General features: G+C 38.2%; 1 protein-coding gene and 1 non-coding gene across 3 annotated transcripts in view; one reads left to right on the top strand and one right to left on the bottom strand.

Moving 5' to 3' along the window:
• LOC122082603 (threonylcarbamoyladenosine tRNA methylthiotransferase) overlaps positions 1–18,831 on the top strand; it is a 142,828-nt gene that overhangs the window by 82,435 nt on the left and 41,562 nt on the right. For both annotated transcript variants that reach the window (XM_042650284.1, XM_042650292.1), the window contains 6 exons: positions 6,882–7,131; positions 7,347–7,466; positions 7,553–7,628; positions 11,427–11,635; positions 11,757–11,865; positions 12,085–12,177. In XM_042650284.1, coding sequence (XP_042506218.1) covers positions 6,882–7,131; positions 7,347–7,466; positions 7,553–7,628; positions 11,427–11,635; positions 11,757–11,865; positions 12,085–12,177 — 857 coding nt within the window. The remainder of the gene's footprint in view (positions 1–6,881; positions 7,132–7,346; positions 7,467–7,552; positions 7,629–11,426; positions 11,636–11,756; positions 11,866–12,084; positions 12,178–18,831) is intronic.
• On the bottom strand, positions 18,726–18,831 carry LOC122086752. The gene has a single exon (XR_006142530.1). It is a non-coding gene; the product is annotated as a small nucleolar RNA R71 (small nucleolar RNA).

Below are 18,831 nucleotides of genomic sequence, written 5' to 3'. Positions count from 1 at the left end.
GGAGATTCTTTCACGTGGCCATTAAATATTGTTCGTTGATTCTTCAGCACTAGCAAGTGGATTTCACAACATTGATAAAGTTTTCTTTTAGTTACTATTATTGTTATTGTAGACCTATATAACTTTATAGCATTTTACAACTTTTATGAGAGATCAATTGACATTAAATCTTAATTTATAACATTAATTCAAGTCTTTGTAGTAACCTTCTTAAAAACAATTGGGAATTCAGTTGTACTTATATTCCTATGAAAATAAGTAGGTCTATTTTTTCAAGAAAAATAATTAAAAGAAAATACAAGAAGAACAAGATCAATCATAACCTTGTCCCAACTATATGGGATGGGCTACATTGATCCAATAGAAACAAATAGTAACAGAAGAAAGTGAAAAGCAAAAGTGCATGCAAAACCAAAATGCAATAAAAATACCCTTAGATTCCCTCTGCTAATGTAGGAAGTTTTTGATTTAACGTGAAGATCAATTCAAAACTCTCTAGATGATATTAATAACAAAACAACTTAGTGAACAAACATTTTACTGTAAGATTTCTTACACATTTGACAACTTTGTTAAGTTTATAGCATAATACTAATATCTGGTAGTGGCTTCTATCAAGGAAAGCAACCACCTAGCGTGAATGAAAAATACTCCCTACTTCAATCAAGTCTCTTTGAAAAATCAGATTCCATTCCATCAACTTGTCCTGTTCTTCATTTTCTAAAAGCACAAATATAATTGTTTTCGTAATCATGATAATGATTCCATATCAAGAAGTATAATAGATAAAATGGAAATAAAAGAGAACTACTTTACAATTCGAACAAATTATTTAAACAGAAGGAAGAAAAAAAAAAAAAAGAGTGCATATCATATTTGTTCAGCTAACAAAACCTGACAAGTTATCATCCTCAAATAGAAATTCAGATATACTTTATTTTATGTTATTTTGTGTCTCAGCAAATGAATAATATTAGAAAATAATAGGGAGTACAAACTATCTATTTGCTTACTATTCTACCTTCGGCATTAACCATCAGTAGAGTCAATGAACCAATCAATAGAGAATTACATAAATCTATGTTTGGGTCTTTTTTGTTGAAAAATCCCAGTTTAAATCATAAGCTATAAAATGAGGTGAAATTCAATCCAGGTAGAGTGGTTCCTGTAGCTGCCGCATGCTTTGCAAGTTTATCTATATAGGGGTGTTAATTGGTTCAGTTTCGGTGTATACGGTGCAGTTCGGTTCGATTCACATTTATTTGGCTGAAACTAAAACCACACCATTTACTAAACGGTTGCACTTTCTGAAACTGCAACCGTTTAGTAAACGGTTTCGGTTCCACGGTTTTTAAATGGTGTCGATCGGTTTCACAGTTTTAAACGATTTTGATTGCGGTTTATTCCATACGGTTTATAAACAGTTAATAATTGATTTGCTAGTTTATTAGCATGCTTACTAAAATTTGCATTTGTTGATGAATACTTCAATCTTGTCTCACTTTTTTTTTTTTTTTTTCTTAAACTATAAATCAACAAAGAATATATTAAGCTCTCATCTCACCTCACTGAAGTTGCTTCATGCTCATTTTGGACCCACAAAGAAGTTGGACAGCAAAGAATCCAAACAGATAATATATCTTGAGTTCATCATGATCATGCACTCATTACCTATAGTTTCAAGATGAACAAGTGGGGCCACGGAAAGGGGAAAGGGGAAAGGTGAAAGGTGGGAAAGGAATACTAGAGAGAGGCAACTGGAAATTGGAGGGACCCATATACTCGACGCTCAATCAACATCAATTCATCAGATTTAAGGGGAAAGCACATTCACGGGATCCACAAAATTCCAAACCTTGCAGCTTAAAGAGATGAATACATAAAAAAGAAATATATACATGGTTTTAAGTATCTTCGATACCGATACGATACCTTTTGATACGTATCTTAAATTTAGTCGGCCGATATGATACATACCAATACGATACATTGAATTTTTTAAATCATTTCGTATCAATATATATCCTACAATACATACCGATATGCATCAATACACCACTAATACGCATCGATACGATATGACATGCCTCGATACGACTCTATGAAAAATATAAAATTGAGGTAAAATATACGTTTCGATATGTATTGGTACGTATCGGTGAGTATCGGTATGTATCGGTGAGTATCTATATATATATATCGGTACGTATTGGTGAGTATCGATACGTATCGGCGCTACGGTCATATAATGGCCAATATGGGTAATTTTTCAGAAAAAAATGATTTTTTGAAGGGTTTTTGTTCCAAAGTTGCTGTCAGCCATATTTCTCTCTAACTAAAGTGGAAATCAAGGTTGGGAACAAGGATTTACATTTATGGGACAACTACAGACCTTGAATTCTTAGTACGATACCCTCAATTTAGTGTTTATGCATAATACATATTATCAATAGCTTTTTTTAACAAATTCTTTATGCAAAAGTGTTTAAAAAAATGTTTCCTATCCATTTATGTGTGTATCTTTAGCGTATCTTAGTGTATCTCCGATACGATACGATACCCTCCGATACGTATCTTAATTTTGGCCGACCGATACGGCGACCGATACCGATACTTTAATCCTTGGATCTCACCAATAAGAACAAGACCCATATCAGCATACCAGAGACCCTCGACCCTCGACCCTCGACCCTCGACCCTCGACCAATGAGAAGGACTCGAGCTGCCTATATAAGGAACACTCAGTTAGGGTTATTGGTAAGACTCTCAATTGACTGATTACTCTGCGTAAGAATGAGGATACTGAGACATAATTTGGCATCGGAGCCTGGTTCTGGAGCTCCCTTCGGGCCAGCCTCTAATTTGTGTTGTGTAGGTCTGTGTCACCCGAAATCGTGCAACAACTCCTAAGAAAATAAAGACTAACAACTTAAATTGAACCCAACTAAAAAGGAAACTAATGAAAAAGGAAACAAATTAGTAATCCCGTATGCAACCTTAAAGCCCATCTTTTAGGCCCATAAAAGTGGTCTATTACACTCAAAACACATGGGATCAAAGTCCCAACATGTATGGAACCCAACCTAGGCTTATTCCTAATAAAACAAGCCTAGTTGGTGAAGAATCTGCATCAGGTCCTATATGGGTCAACAAAGCCTCTAAAGATGAGACAATTCTGATAGTTGAATTGAGAGTTATGCTATTGACATGAATTAGGAAACTTTTGATCACTCTTCAGAAACTAGGGTTTTTGGCTACGAATGATCCTCAAAATTGGAGTGAAGATCCCTTGTAAGATGTATAGGTATCTTCCAAAAGACGAACCTCAACTGATGGCTGGTTGGGAAGTTATGCTCGAGGAATGAATAAGGAAACTTTATGGAGAATCTCTCACAAAGGCTAAAACAGAAAATAAGTTGCAAACACTCTCTCACAAAGGCTAAAACAGAAAATAAGAAAGAAGAAAAGAGAAATCGATGGAGGTGTTGAAAAGGGTGGAGAAGAATTAGTGAGATGCCCAAAAGGGTGGAGAAGAATTAGTGAATGGGCATCTCACCCAACTATATCTCACATCACAACAGCATAAGCCATATTTTTTGTCAAACTCAAATCCCTTTTTTCTTTCCCAATTCTAATTGATGGGCTTTAAGTAGCCTTATATTTCTTGGGCATAAAGAAACAACAGAAAAAAAAAAAAAAAAAAACTAATGGACTAAAATAAGACTTTCTAATTTTTGTCTAACTTACTAACCAAGTAAGAATAAATTAAAAACTAACAATTGAACACAAAAAGGAAACTATCCTAAGTCATAAAAATAGAAACTACTTGACTATAAAGGAACCAAATAGTAAACTAAATCTCCTAACAAAACCTAATAATGGAGCCAAATAGTAAACACGTGAACAATTTTTTGTAAGCAGTATTTTCTGACTCTTGTTTTTGTCCTCTTCTTCAAGCTTTGATTTTCATCAACTCGCCCTCTCTTAGAAGAAATTTGTCCTCGAATTTTGTAGAGGGTAAGGAGGATTCCTGCATGGTGCACGTCCATCATCAAACATAGAAAAAACTCAGGTAGCTCCTTGAACATATGGATGTTGTTGTATAAGCATTGTTGATGTTCTTCAAGGTACTTCAAGGGAATGATGAAGTCCACGTGCTCAACTTCAACATCTTTAGAGGTGTCCATGGGATCATCGTCTAGCTCGTCTTTCTCTTTCTCTTGCTCTATTTGAGGTTCTTCAAAGTCTTCCGTGCTTGTGTCCTCATCAGTCTTGGCAAGTAGGTCTATAGTGTTAGATACCATGATTATTCGTCTCACCTTCAATTTCAGCAGCTTCCTCCTTGTCTTCAGTGGTGGTATTGGCAGGCCAATCATCATCAAGTTGTGGTTACACACCTGCATCTTTGGGTTGGCTTCAAGCGCTGCAATGACGGAGTTGGTGTTCTGTTAGTAGGGGCAAAATTTGACAAAGTTTTCAAAGCCTTTACAATGGAAACACTTGATTTCTCCATCTTCAGTAGACAGGTGTTTTACCCTTGTCCTGTGTGGCTTGTGGAGCTTGGGTAGGAAGTCCGCTAGGACTATTTGGTACAAAAGTCCTTTTCACTTTAGTGGGCTGGTTATGTCTTCTAGGGAGTGATTTAGTCAAGTCTTCCACCTCCAAGGCCTTCTTAATACTTGCATTCAAATTCGGTGAGTTCTATCACCCCAATTATATCATGGATTTCATGGCTTAGTCCCAACTTGAATCGAGATATAAGTAGTTCCTTATCCTCATGATAGGCACCTGTAAATCATTAAACTTATCAATATATTCCCCAACAGTTAGACTATGTTGTCGAAGAGTGTTGAGCAAGTCGTAGAGAAGTTGTCGGTATGCGGGGGGAGGTATCTCTCATTGAGTACCATCTTGAGTTCTTCCTAAGTATGTGGTTCTCGTTTTCTATGGATAACGATGAGGCAACTTGGCCACATCATCAACACGTAATCCCCTACCCCCTTGTTTCCATTCAATACCAAACACAAGCAATGAAGATTAAGAGGAAGATAAGGTTTGTAATTGAATCTGGTGGTAGAGCAAGGAACCAGATTTGAAAGTCTCATTTTATGGAGTCTAATTGTCTCGATCTCTGCCACTTGTGTCACCCCAAGGTAAGTATATGACTCCCAAATTCTGAAGATGAAAGAGGAATAGTTAGGGAAAATGTACTCAATTACTTAGGGCTGCTTTTGTTTCCTAAGAGCTTGAATATGTAAAGAAAATACAAGAAACAAAGAGGAGGGAAGAGACAGAAGCAATAAAAAAAATCTCTGAAACAGGAACAAACAGCAGTTGTGTACATGTACTCAATTACTTAGGGCTGCTTTTGTTTCCTAAGAGCTTGAATATGTAAAGAAAATACAAGAAACAAGGAGGGAAGGGAGAAGAAATAAAAAAAATCTCTGAAACAGGAACAAACAGTAGTTGTGTTCCGGTATGAACTCCGAGGAGAATCTCATAGCAGCAGGGGCCTTAAGAACTGAGGGCTGTGATCGCCCATACTAGCGGTACTTCCACCCCAATCCTTAGGAAATAAAGGTAGGGAATGAGGGAGACCGACCCGGATAAAGAAAGATTTGTTGCTACCACTAGAACAGTGTATTGAACTGCAGCAAGTGTTCTAACTGGGACGAGGGATAGAAAGAAGGTAAAGGTTTTGCTCGTTTACTAGTGGAGATGGGAGCGAAGGTGGGGAGAGAATCGCAGAGGTGGGAGCTTGTAAGAACTTCCATTTTTTCTTTCTCCTTCGATTTCACTACCTCTGCAAGTAGAGGATGAAGATGAAGAATTTGAATTTGAATAGACAGTGACGAGTACGGTGATGGCAAGTGCTTGGTCTGTGCTTTTGTAGTATTAGTACTTTGATTCGAAAACAGAGATCGCCAACCGCTATCAGAGATGGCGGGTGGGAAGCAGGCTAGGTTTCTTGGTTGCGACTTTCGAATAAGGGTAATGTCTATCACATTACCATTTGCAGATTGCCTTTTGGTTTTGAACTTAACCTCTCGCTGTAACTCCATTGGTTGTCATTGGCAAATGGTTATGATATTAGTTTTTGAAGTTTTCGTTTTGGTTTTCAAATTTGAATGGCTGGTTCAACTTCAACATGTTTGTTTAGAGATCTTGAGTTTTTCAGGTCTCAGAATGATGGTAAATTCTTCATTTGTTCGTAGACGATTCATTGAGATCTTTGCTCCAGAGTAGAGTATCTACCTAACTTTGTTTGATGCCATTTGAGTTCAAAATGTTGTCAACAAGAATCGATGGTTTAATTGCAAAAATGGGATCTTTCTGATTTGAAAAGAGAGGTACTTGGTATGAATTCTGCGTTTTCTCTTTAGTTATCAAACGGTAATTTGGGTGTTTTGGCTCATGCAGTGGATTTTGACACCCATGAGGTGTTTGATGAAATGTCTGAGCATTCTAAAATCAAGAATGCAATTTAAAGGAACATATATCCAAACAATGTTCTCATTCTCAGCTAATAATGCATTCTTTATTTTGAGAATGGGAATGTGCACACATTCTGAGAATGCATACCAAACATAGCCTAAGAATTGATGGATATATGCTGATATATATAACGAAAAAAAAAAAAAAAAAGCAATAAAATAAATAAAGTGGAAGTTTCCTAATCGTAGTCTAAAACTAAAATAGAAGTGAAATCAAACTCTTATCACCTACCATATCTAACCCAATCTAAAATTCCCATATAAAATTAAAGTGCAACTTACAAGAATAGTCCCAAGTAAATAAGTAAACCCCTAGAAGTTTAGAATCTCAGTTTTCAAGCTTGATCTTGTATTTGCTTTATCTTAATGCATATTCTTCCAATACAGATGCACAGTAAAATCTCCTAGCCAGTCTGCCATGGAAACACTAATATCAAAATGTAAAAGCGCAAAAAAACCACTAGTGGTGGCTGGATGTGTGCCTCAGGGGAGTCGAGATTTGAAGGAGCTTGAAGGGGTTAGTATAGTTGGGGTACAACAAATTGACCGTGTGGTTGAAGTTGTGGAAGAGACCCTTAAAGGTCATGAGGTCCGGCTTTTGACTCGGAAGACATTGCCGGCACTTGATCTTCCAAAGGTACAGCTTATAGATCTCCTGCAGTTTTCATCTTTAGCCATGTCAATACTTATGTTATTTTCTTATACTTTCACCTTAAGTTTATTAGTTGGGTTCCTTTCTCTCTCTCTCTCTCTCTTTCTCTCTCTCACTTTTTTTTTTTAAATGATTTTGATGTTGATTATGTTTATTTATTTATTTAAGGAAAGTTTAGTTTTTTGTGGTTGTTCCAACAGGTGAGAAAGAACAAGTTTATTGAAATTCTTCCCATTAATGTTGGTTGTTTAGGCGCTTGCACATATTGCAAGACAAAACATGCTCGTGGACATTTAGGTAGCTACACTGTGGACAGCCTTGTAAGTACCAATAGATTTGGACTATGATAATTTGTTTCTGTTTCATTTCATAGATATTTTATTCAATGCTTCAAGATATTGTGCAGGTAGACCGTATACGAACTGTTATGGCTGATGGGGTGAAGGAGATATGGTTAAGCAGTGAAGACACTGGAGCATATGGTACTTTATAATGATTTTCGTTATTGTTGTTATTTACAAGTCACCAATAACAACAGTACATATTTAGAAGTGTTTCTTCTCTTTCTCAATCTTTGGTTCTGGAGATCCTGTTTACAAGTTGACATAGCTACATCTAATTATAATCAAATAACAAATTTCAAATGTCTTAATTGTTCTCATTTGAATGCTTTCTTGGTTAAAGTTCACGCCCTAAAAATCAACACCCTCACCCCCTACCCTCCCCCACCCCCCCCCCCCAACAAAAAAAAAAAAAAAGAAAAAAAAGAAAAAGAAAAAAGAAAGGAAGTAGGTTTCTGTGAGCTCTCATTCTATTTCCCATTAATAAATTCTGAGTGGGCATCCCTGGAATTGTGTTTTAATAAAATAAAAATGTCCTTGAAATGGTCACCTCTTAGTGAATGTGATGCAGCAGTGCTCCAATGGATCGAACCAAACCCGCTCCAGAACCCGGACCAAGACTTAGATCCAATTTGGGTTCCAAGTTACTAATTTGGATTCAAGATTAATAGAATATTTTAGGATTTTGTTTTATTTTGAGAATATTTTTTTACTATTTGAGTCCTTATTTGCTTCTAATTATGTTAGCCTAGGTGTAGGAGATTTTTATTTTTATCTTAGACTTTGATTTTAATTAGAAGGTTTAATTTTATTTTATTATATATTAGACATGTAATTCATGGGAATATTGGTTGATTAATGAAGAATGATTTGAGTAGTGCATGCGTGGCTGCCTCTCTCCCCCCTGTCCCCTTCTTCTCTTTCTCTCCTCCTCCTCCGCGAGAATCCCCTTCCCCCTTCTGTTGTGCGCTAACTCCCCTGCCCCCCCCCCCTTCTTCTCTTTCAAATACATGTCTTTCACATCCAACTATAGCAATCTTCCTTATTTTTGAATGGCAGTTCCAAAGAAACGTAGTTCTATGTCAAAAAAGCGTATTCGTAAAAATATTTGGAAAAAGGGGGGGTTTTCCCTTCCCTGTAATTAGCAATAACAGCAGTCTTCAAGAATTGTTTCAGATTCTCAAGTGGGCATCGATCTGGCCTGGGATTTCAAGGGGTTTGTTTCTACTGCCAAGGTCGACCTGAACAATGGGAAACTTTGCTTGAAAATTCCTTCCATCTTGAGATGAAAACTAGATTGCAGACCTGAACCTAAGTTCCACCGCCAGTTCTGTTTTCAGCAGCCCCAGATCTTGCAATCACTAGTGGTTCAACCCTATGGTTGCTCATAATCAGGAGCTTTAGGAGTTTGGTATCTCTCCCTGAAATTTCAGACTCATCTGAGAAATATTGAGGGAGTTTTCCCACCTTCAGATCTTCCGCCTCCATCTTCTTGGCTGGAGGTTGAAGACAACCCCAAAATAAAGAATCGTGGGCTTCCTCCTTCAGAAAGGTGTTTTTTTTCTTTTGTCTATTATTATTTGTCATTTGTGTTTCCAAAATACCCTTACTTTTCCCCCTTTTTTTACCTCCAACATTGGCCTTAGTTTTGCTTCCTAATTTACCCCTTCACAAGAATTCCTAATTCCCTCTATATCCCATCATTTGCTTGAACCTCGATTTACCCTTTAAGATTCCTTTTTATTTACAAGTCTGCCACCCTATTACATGAGTCTTAATATTTACAATTCTGCCATTCTATTTTTGGGTTGTGCCGTTGAATATTTAAGTGGGCCCACAACCATCCTCCCTGGACACTTGGGGCCCTCCGGCCCCCCATTATCTGGTATCAGAGCAAATTTCCTATGAATTCGTTTACCCCGATGGTTGCTTATACCACCCCCTCATTTGAACAATGGACTCGGTTGCTTCAACAGAGCGAAGAAATCTTAAGAACCCTACAAGCTAACTTGGTTGTACAGGAAGCACAAGCTGTTACCCTCTAGGACATTAACGCTAGGCTTGATGCCCTAGAGTCACGTATTCGGAAACCCGGTGGACAGTAAGGTCACGTTACTCATGACATCGTGATGACACCTTGAGAACCGTGCCCCCATCTAGAGACCATTACATTAAGTTTTGTTGTCGATGTTGAAGATGAACGAGACGATTCGATGAGGGATGTTTCTAAAGAACTGATTGATGGCCCAATCTCATTTGTGAAGCCCCACCATTCAATTCTAGTCAAAGTCATCATTTGTTGACGACCATCAGAAGATCGTGACTGTTGATCGCAAGGTGTGCTGGATCTTTACCCCTTTGGAGATATTGATCGATGATGCTGATCAAGTGGTGTTGATTCTCTCATTTTATAAAATTCATGGATGAGTTTTTTTAAACAACAGGGGAGTTGATGCAGCAGCGCTCCGATGGATCGAACCAAACCCACTCCACAACCCGGACCAAGACTTAGATCCAATTTGGGTTCCAAGTTACTAATTTGGATTCAAGATTAATAGAATATTTTAGGATTTTATTTTATTTTGAGAATATTTGTTTCCTATTTGAGTCCTTATTTGCTTCTAATTATGTTAGCCTAGGTGTAGAAGATTTTTATTTCTATCTTAGTCTTTTATTTTAATTAGAAGGTTTAATTTAATTTTATTATATTTTAGACATGTAATTCATGGGAAGATTGGTTGATTAATGAAGAATGATTTGAGTAGTGCATGCGTGGCTGCCTCTCTCCCCCCCTGTGCCCTTCTTCTCTTTCTCTCCTCCTTCTTCACAAGAATCCCCTTCCTCCTTCTGTTGTGCGCTAACTCCCCTGCCCCTCCTCCTTCTCTTTCTTCCTCCTTTCCCTTCCTTGTTCACGGTTCTGTTTTCCCTTCCCTGTAATTGGCGATAACAGCAGTCTTCAAGAATTGCTTCAGATTCTCAAGTGGGCATCGATCTGGCCTGGGATTTCAAGGGGTTTGTTTCTACTCCCAAGGTCGACCTGAACAATGGGAAACTTTGCTTGAAAATTCCTTCCATCTTGAGACGAAAACTAGATTGCAGACCTGAACCTAAGTTCCACCACCAGTTCTGTTTTCAGCAGCCCCAGATCTTGCAATCACTCTTGGTTCGACTCTATGTTTGCTCACAATCAAGAGCTTTATGAGTTCGGTATCTCTCCCTGAAATTTCAGACTCATCTGAGAAATATTGAGGGAGTTCTCCCACCTTCAGATCTTCTGCCTCCATCTTCTTGGCTGGAAGTTGAAGACAACCCCAAAATAAAGAATCGTGGTCTTCCTACTTCAAAAAGGTGTTTTTTTTCTTTTGTCTATCATTCTTTGTCCTTTGTGTTTCCAAAATACCCTTACTTTTCCCTTTTTTTTAACCTCCAACCTTGGCCTTAGTTTTGCTTCCTAATTTACCCTTTCACAATAATTCCTAATTCCCTCTATATCCTATCATTTGCTTGAACCTCCATTTACCCTTTAAGATTCCTTTTTATTTACAAGTCTGCCACCCTATTACAAGAGTCTTAATATTTACAATTCTGTCATTCTATTTTTGGGTTGTGTCGTTGAATATTTAAGTGGGCCCACCACCATCCACCCTGGACACTTGGGGCCCACCGGCCCCCCATTAGAATGACTTTTAAACCTTTCTTGCTGGTTTTATTTGTATGATCAGTATCTACTAACTGTATTTATTTTTTATTGTATGGACAGTTTCGAAATTTTTTCACACTAATGCCTGATTATTTCTTGAGCATAACAATTGATAGAATCAAACGTTCTGATGTTATTTTCACTTCTTGTACTATTTCTCTTCCTAAATATAACTGACAGACAAGTGCTCTCTGTATTTAATCTTGTCTTAACTCCTCTCAATTTGGATAATCTTACAGGTCGTGATATTGGGGTTAATCTTCCAATTTTACTGAATGCTATTGTTGCGGAACTTCCACCTGATAGAAGCACAATGCTTCGGATTGGGATGACTAATCCTCCTTTTATTCTTGAACACTTGAAAGACATAGCCAAAGTTCTTTGTCACCCATGTGTATATTCATTTTTACATGTACCTGTGCAATCTGGCAGCGACTCTGTTTTGAGTGTAAGTGGAGAATCATATGATTATCTTTCTTTGGAGGCATTTAATCTGGCCATATTGATCTATGGGCGTAGGATGCTGATGTTTTGGTTGCTTGCTCATATTCTTATTGATCTATTACCAGGCAATGAATCGGGAATACAATGTGGGTGAGTTCAGAACTGTGGTAAATACTCTCTCTCAACTTGTACCTGGGATGCAGATTGCAACTGACATCATATGTGGATTCCCTGGTTAGTGTCCGTAACTCAATTTTTTTACCTGCCTTGTGAAACAGTTACATTTTTTGCTCTCTACTTGGGTCTTTTCTCTCCTCTTTCCCTTGAATGTGTAGACTCTTTGCTAGTAAGTATATTTTTTTAAATATCTGCAAGTTCTTTAAGTTGGTTAGAAACTCATGGCTGTTATTGCATTCCCCTGCACTAAATGATGCTCCTGACTTGACTTCTCAGGTGAAACGGATGAAGATTTTGCCCAAACTGTCAGCCTGATTAATGAATACAAGTTCCCTCAAGTTCATATTTCACAGTTCTATCCCAGACCCGGTTAGTTTCCTTTGGCTTCCAATTCTAGTTTCAGCAAGTCATTGATAAGTATTGTAGCTTCAATTGTCTGTAATTGCCTTCTCCTTTTCCTCTGTATTTTCTTGGCACAGATAGAAAAATGTAATAATCTTTTCTAAATGTCTCTTCTGTTTGTTCTTCTGTTCTTCTGTTCCTCTCCCCCCAGAAGTAACAAAAAATTAGTTGTCAAGACTCTGTTGGGTCTGCTTACTAAGCAATAATCTGTTGGTGTATGATGTCTTGTATTCCGTCGCAGTTTAATCCAGGGAGTACTGGTGCAGCACCTGGTGCAGCACCTAGACAGGCAGGACGGCGGTCCCGCTAGCCGGTTAGCGGGCCGTGGGGGTTGCAAGGGGGGCAGGAGGCCCCCTGCATAGTAGAGGGTGTAGGGGGGCGCAGTCCCCCGCTCGAATTTTTTATTTGAGAGTAATTGTAGTTTAATCCGGATTAGGGTTTTTTCGCTATATATTTGTAGCGAGGGTTTCTTTCTTTGTAATGCAAGCAATACTGAGAGGTGTGAGGATGAGCGCTGTAACCCTATTCTCCATTGATAGTGAAGCAGGATCTCATCTCACCGGGGACGTAGGCAACCTTGCCGAATCTTGTAAAATCCGTGTGCATTGTTTGTTTTGTTTTTTCCATTATCTTCTGCATCGTTTTAGGGTTGCGTTTCTACAAATTGGTATCAGAGCTCTAGGTTTCTGTTTCTAGGGTTTACTATCACGATGGCAGGGAAGGGATTGAATGTCAAGTATGACATCGAGAGGTTTAATGGGAAGAACAATTTCACCCTCTGGCGTCAAAGGATGAAGGATCTTCTGATACAGCAGGGTTTGGCGAAAACGTTGTTGGGGAAGTCGAAGAAACCTGCAAAAATTACTGACGAAGACTGGGAAGAGATGGAGGAAAAGGCGGTAAGTGCTATTCGATTAAATCTTTCTGATGATGCCCTACAATATGTTGTAGGTATCGAATCTGCACCGCAGTTATGGGCGAAACTTGAAAGCATCTACATGACGAACTCCTTAACGAACAAGTTGTTCGTGAAGAAGCAATTGTATTCTCTACAGATGGAGGAAGGTACGGATCTATTAGAGCATCTTAACATGTTCAATCAGATCGTAAGTAAACTTGCAAACCTTGAGGTTAAGATCGAGGATGAAGACAAGGCGTTACTATTGCTGTCGTCGCTCCCAAAATCATATGATCACCTAGTAATGACTCTCTTGTACGGGAAGGAGACCCTTGAGATGGATGAAGTCGCAGCTGCCCTCATGTCCAATGATACAAGGAAGAAGGCCAGTAGTACGAAATCTCAAGGAGAAGGTTTTTTCGGAGGTGACAAAGAGCAGGAAAGAGGGAGATCAAATAAGAAGGGATCTGGAAAGAGTCGATCGAAATCAAAAGGGGCAAAGACAAAGGTCTCTTGTTACTATTGCAAGAAGGAAGATCATCTGAAAAGAGAGTGCTTAAAGAGGAAGGCGGACTTAAAGAAGAAAGGTGTAGATAAGACATCTGAGGAAGCTAGCGTGGCTGACAGTTCAGATGGAGATGATGGAGATGTACTCTCTATATCATCAGGTAAGAATCAACCTTCTGATTCTTGGATTTTAGATTTTGGATGTTCATATCACATGTGTCCACATAAGGATTGGTTTGATACGTATCAACCATATAATGGTGGGTTTGTCCTAATGGGGAATGATGCCGTATGCAAGACCATTAGGATAGGCACTATCAAAATCAAGATGTTTGATGGGATAGTAAGAACCTTAGCAGATGTGAGACATGTACCAGAATTAAGGAAAAACTTAATATCTTTGGGGGCACTTGACTCAAATGGCTGCAAGTACATAGCAGAAGGTGGAGTTCTCAAAGTTATTAAGGGTGTAATGGTTGTCATGAAGGGACAGCTAGCAGGAAACCTATACAGACTCATAGGGAGCACAGTTATAGGTGGAGCATCTGTGACTACAGATGCAGTATTTGATACAGATGATACCTATTTGTGGCATATGCGGTTAGGGCATATGGGAGAAAGAGGATTGATGGAGCTTCATAAAAGGAAAATGTTAAAGGGAGTAAAAACTTGTAAACTGAACTTCTGCAAGTATTGTGTGTTCGGAAAACAGTGCAAGGTTAGTTTCAAAACTGCAAAACATAAGAGTAAAGGGGTGCTTGATTATGTACACAACGATGTATGGGGTCCTTCAACAACAAAATCTAAAGGTGGGGCAGAATACTTCGTGACCTTTGTTGATGATTACTCAAGGAAAGTCTGGATCTACTTCGTGAAACATAAAAGTGAGGTGTTCATTAAATTTAAGGAATGGAAGGCTGAGGTAGAAAGGAAGATAGGAAAGAAAATTAAATACTTGAGAACAGATAATGGAGGAGAGTACACATGCAAGCCGTTTCTAGAATTGTGCAAAGCTGAAGGGATTGCACGTCACTTCACAGTTCCAAAGACACCACAGCAAAATGGTGTAGCTGAAAGGATGAACATAACACTTCTAGAAAGAGCTCGGAGTATGAGGCTGAATGCAGGGTTGAGCAAGAGATTTTGGGCAGAAGCAGTGAACATGGCATGTTTCCTCATCAATAGGTCTCCATCAAAGGCGATTGATTGTAAAATTCCTGAAGAGGTATGGACAGGAAAACCAGTAGATTATTCTATTCTAAAAATATTTGGTTGTCCAACCTATGCGCATGTTGAGAGTGAGCAGCGTTCCAAGTTAGACTCAAAGTCTAAGCAATGTATCTTTCTTGGTTTTAAGAAAGGTGTAAAGGGAATCAAGTTGTGGGATCCAAGTTCACAGAAAGTTGTGGTTAGCAGAGACATTGTGTTTGATGAGTCTCATATAGTGAAGTCAAATCACAATTCACAAGCAGTTGATGAAAATAAAGAAGGTTCTACTGTGCAGGTGGAGTTAGGTGAGTTAGAAACAACAAGAGAGAATAAGTCATCAAGTGACTTACCAGGACAACAGGAAGCAGTAGAAGTTCCCTATACTGTGGCAAAGGGTAAAGGGAAGCGTACTCACAAAGCACCTATGAGATACGGGTTTGAGGACATGGTTGCCTATGCCCTCACTATAGGTACAGGTGATCCATCTTCCTACCATGATGCTTTGAGTGATGCACAACATGATAAATGGATGACAGCTATGATGGAGGAAATGAAATCTCTACAGAAGAACAAGACTTGGGAGATTGTAGAAAAGCCCAAGGGAAGAAAAATCATTGGGTGTAAATGGGTCTTTCGTAAGAAAGAGGCAGCATCTGAGAAGGAGAGTGAAAGGTATAAGGCCAGACTTGTAGCCAAGGGCTATGCACAGAAGGAGGGGATAGACTACAATGAAATATTCTCTCTGGTGGTGAAATACACTTCGATCAGGGTACTACTTGCTTTGGTGGCCATATATGATTTAGAGCTTGAACAACTTGATGTGAAAACTGCATTTCTTCATGGTGACTTGGAGGAACAGATTTACATGGAGCAACCTGAAGGTTTCAAGGTACAGGGAAAGGAAGGTCATGTTTGTCTGCTTAAGAGGTCGCTTTATGGCCTTAAGCAATCTCCTAGGCAGTGGTACAAGCGCTTTGATTCCCACATGGTGAAGATTGGCTATACAAGAAGTGAGTATGATAGTTGTGTTTATTATAAAGTATCAAGTGATAATTCCATTATTTTGTTGATGCTTTATGTTGATGACATGCTGATGAGCACATTTATGTGTGAAATCTAGGGTAGTAAAACATGCATTTTACATATTTAGAATGGAGCTACCTTGGGTTTTACTCTCTTTTTGCAGGTTTTATATTTTCAAGGCCTTAAGGACTATCGGGAGCTATATCTTCAATTTTACACGTAAAGAGGTCCTATTTCTTTCCATGGTTGCGAAGAGGACGAAATTCTGAGCAAGATGGACGTGTTCAATTAAAAGTACACATTCGTTTGGTCACCCGTACAAATGATTATTTTTTTTCGGGTCAGAAAAAGAATAATGGATCAGAACTGAACCGAGATGCAGAACCAGCCCGTTTGCAATTGTCCCAGAGGTACAAGGAATACTCCAAATGCCAACAAGGATCGATGGACCACATCTTTAAGTGATTAAAGATTTGTTTTTGGTAACAACAACTACCTAGCTTAGTTGGTGAGCTATGGTGTACAAAATTCTCTTGCTCACCAAGAGGTCTCAAGTTCGAATCTTATGATTGTTTTTTTTAGAAGATTTTGTTGAATATTTCCTGTTTTTCACTCACTTAAAGCACTAAGGGCATGGAGGGGATTTCCACATCAAGTTAGAAGCAAGCAAAATCGTGGAAGCAAGAAGAGAAGAAAAAGAAAAAAAAAAGGAAAGCAAAATCGTGGAAACAAGAAGAGAAGAAAAAAAAAAGGAAAGAGAAAAAAAAGGGGAGAACCAAAAATTGTCCAAATCTTCTCTCTCCTCCACATCATCACCAAAGATTGTCCAAATCACACAAAGGAAGAAAAAAAAAATCGTCCCTAGGAGAGAGAAAAAAAAGAAGAAAAATAAATTAGAAAAAAAAAGGAAAGAAAATAAGCAAAAAAATTTTAGGAAATTTCTCAAAATTTATTTCTCTCTTCTCTCTCCTCCATCTTAGCACTTTTGGACTCAAAAGATCTCACAATCAATTGTGGGTTTCTCTCTTTTAGGAAAGAGAAAATTGTTACCCTACCTCTCCATTCCCTATAAATACAACTCATGTAAGAGGAGGAGACACAATTCATTCTTCTTCTAGTTTTTTTTAGTTGCTCTCTCTCTTTCTTGCTCTCTCTTTAGTTCTAGTTCTTCTCTATTTTTGCTTTAATCACTTTTGTAATAGTTTTTTTATGTCAATTAATGCAAGCACTTTTTTATTTTTATTCAGCCTTTTTATGTTTATGATTTATGCAATTGAGTTGTAATTTTTTAAGTTATAGTTCTAGGCTTAGATCTAGGTGACAAGATCACGAGCCGTGGAGCAATTTTTTTTTTCAAGTTCAAGCATTGATTCAAGTAAGTAGGCTCCTTCAATAGTCTTCTCTCCCCCCTCTCATTCCCTCTTCTGACTACCCTTTCTTTCTTAATTTAGGATTTTTATTTTCAGTCGTTACATTATTGCTATCCCTTTCCCCCAAGGTTCATGGCTAGTGTATGTGTTGGCTTTGCCCCTCCTAGCCATAGAACCATCAATTTATTGCTTTTATTTTAATTGTCTCCCTTTCCCTAAAGTCAAGTAGAGTAACCCTTGTAAGAGTGACTCTCTGGTCAAGTAGGGAAGCTCATATTATGATGCATCCCTCGGGCTAAGTAGAGAAACCTACTTGTGAGTCTCTCTCTAGCTTTATCCCCTTTCTTTTACTTTATTTTTATTTCAGCATTTTTTTTCCTTTATTTATTTATTTATTTTTTTTTAATTGCGTGGGTTGTTTATTTTTATTTTTTTATTTATTTAATTTTAATTGCGTGGCTTGCGTCTTTAAATTCTTAGATGACGAATGGTTAGGACGTTATTTTTAGGACGGTAATTAGAATTAGATCACAACCATTAATCAGTTCACTTTCGCATTATTAAAAGAAATAAAAAATAAAGTGGCTGCTCTCCCTGTGATCGACCCGTAGCTACACTGATCCGTACGCTTGCGGTTACATTTTAAATCTCAAACAAGTTTTTGGCGCCGTTGCCGGGGAGACAGTTCCATGTTATTTTTCACTTTCTTTTGGTAAATCGGAGTGCTTTGTTTGCTTTGTTTTATATTTTTCCTTTTCTTTTATTGAATTCCTGAGAAGAACAACTTGTAATAATAGTTGTATCAGTGGAGGTCGCCATGCCTCACAGTATGATAAAGACAGGTTTCGCCCTGTAGCAGTACCTCAGGAATTGACCTGCAACCCCGGATCCCTGCCGGTAAGCTCCCAAAAAAAAAAATCAAAAAAAAAATCAAAAAAATCAAAAAATCATTAAAAATAAAAAGTTTTGCTATCCATTCTTTTGTGCTTGTCTTACTTTAGTTGTGGGTCGTTTTCTGTTGCATGAGTGTTAAGTGGGTACGTAATACTAAGAATCGGTTAGAAAGAAGAGATCCAACAAGTAGTGGCCCTATACGTTTGCTCTCTTTAAAACCCTTCAATATGGGAGACCAACAGCAAAACCCTTCACCTAAATCTCTGAAAGATAGGTTCTACCCTGCTAGAACAGCCCAACCTTCCTGCATAGTTCTACCACAAGCCCAGGGCAATAATTTTGAACTCAAAACTCAATACATCACTATGTTGCCCCACTTCCATGGGTTAACCTCTAAGGATGCATACCTATTTCTAAGGGAATTTGAAGAGGTATGTGTTCTAATTAAGATCCAACAGCTTTCTGATGATGCTGTTAAGCTTAGGTTTATCACTTTTGCATTGAAAGACCAAGCTAAGAAGTGGTTGTATGGGTTACCCACAAATTCCATAACCTCATGGGAACAGTTCACAGTTGTCTTCCTTAAGAAGTTTTTCCCAACTCACAAGACCAATAAGCTTAGAAGTGATATCCTTCAGTTTAGGCAAAAGCCTAGTGAGTCATTTTCCAAACTTATGGGGAGATTCAAGGATCTACTCCAAGAATGCCCTCACCATGGCC

This window comes from Macadamia integrifolia, chromosome 1 (genome assembly GCF_013358625.1).
Source record: "Macadamia integrifolia cultivar HAES 741 chromosome 1, SCU_Mint_v3, whole genome shotgun sequence".
NCBI lineage: Eukaryota > Viridiplantae > Streptophyta > Magnoliopsida > Proteales > Proteaceae > Macadamia > Macadamia integrifolia.
The sequence above is the reverse complement of the archived record's forward strand: the minus strand, read 5'-3'. Positions and strand labels throughout refer to the sequence as shown.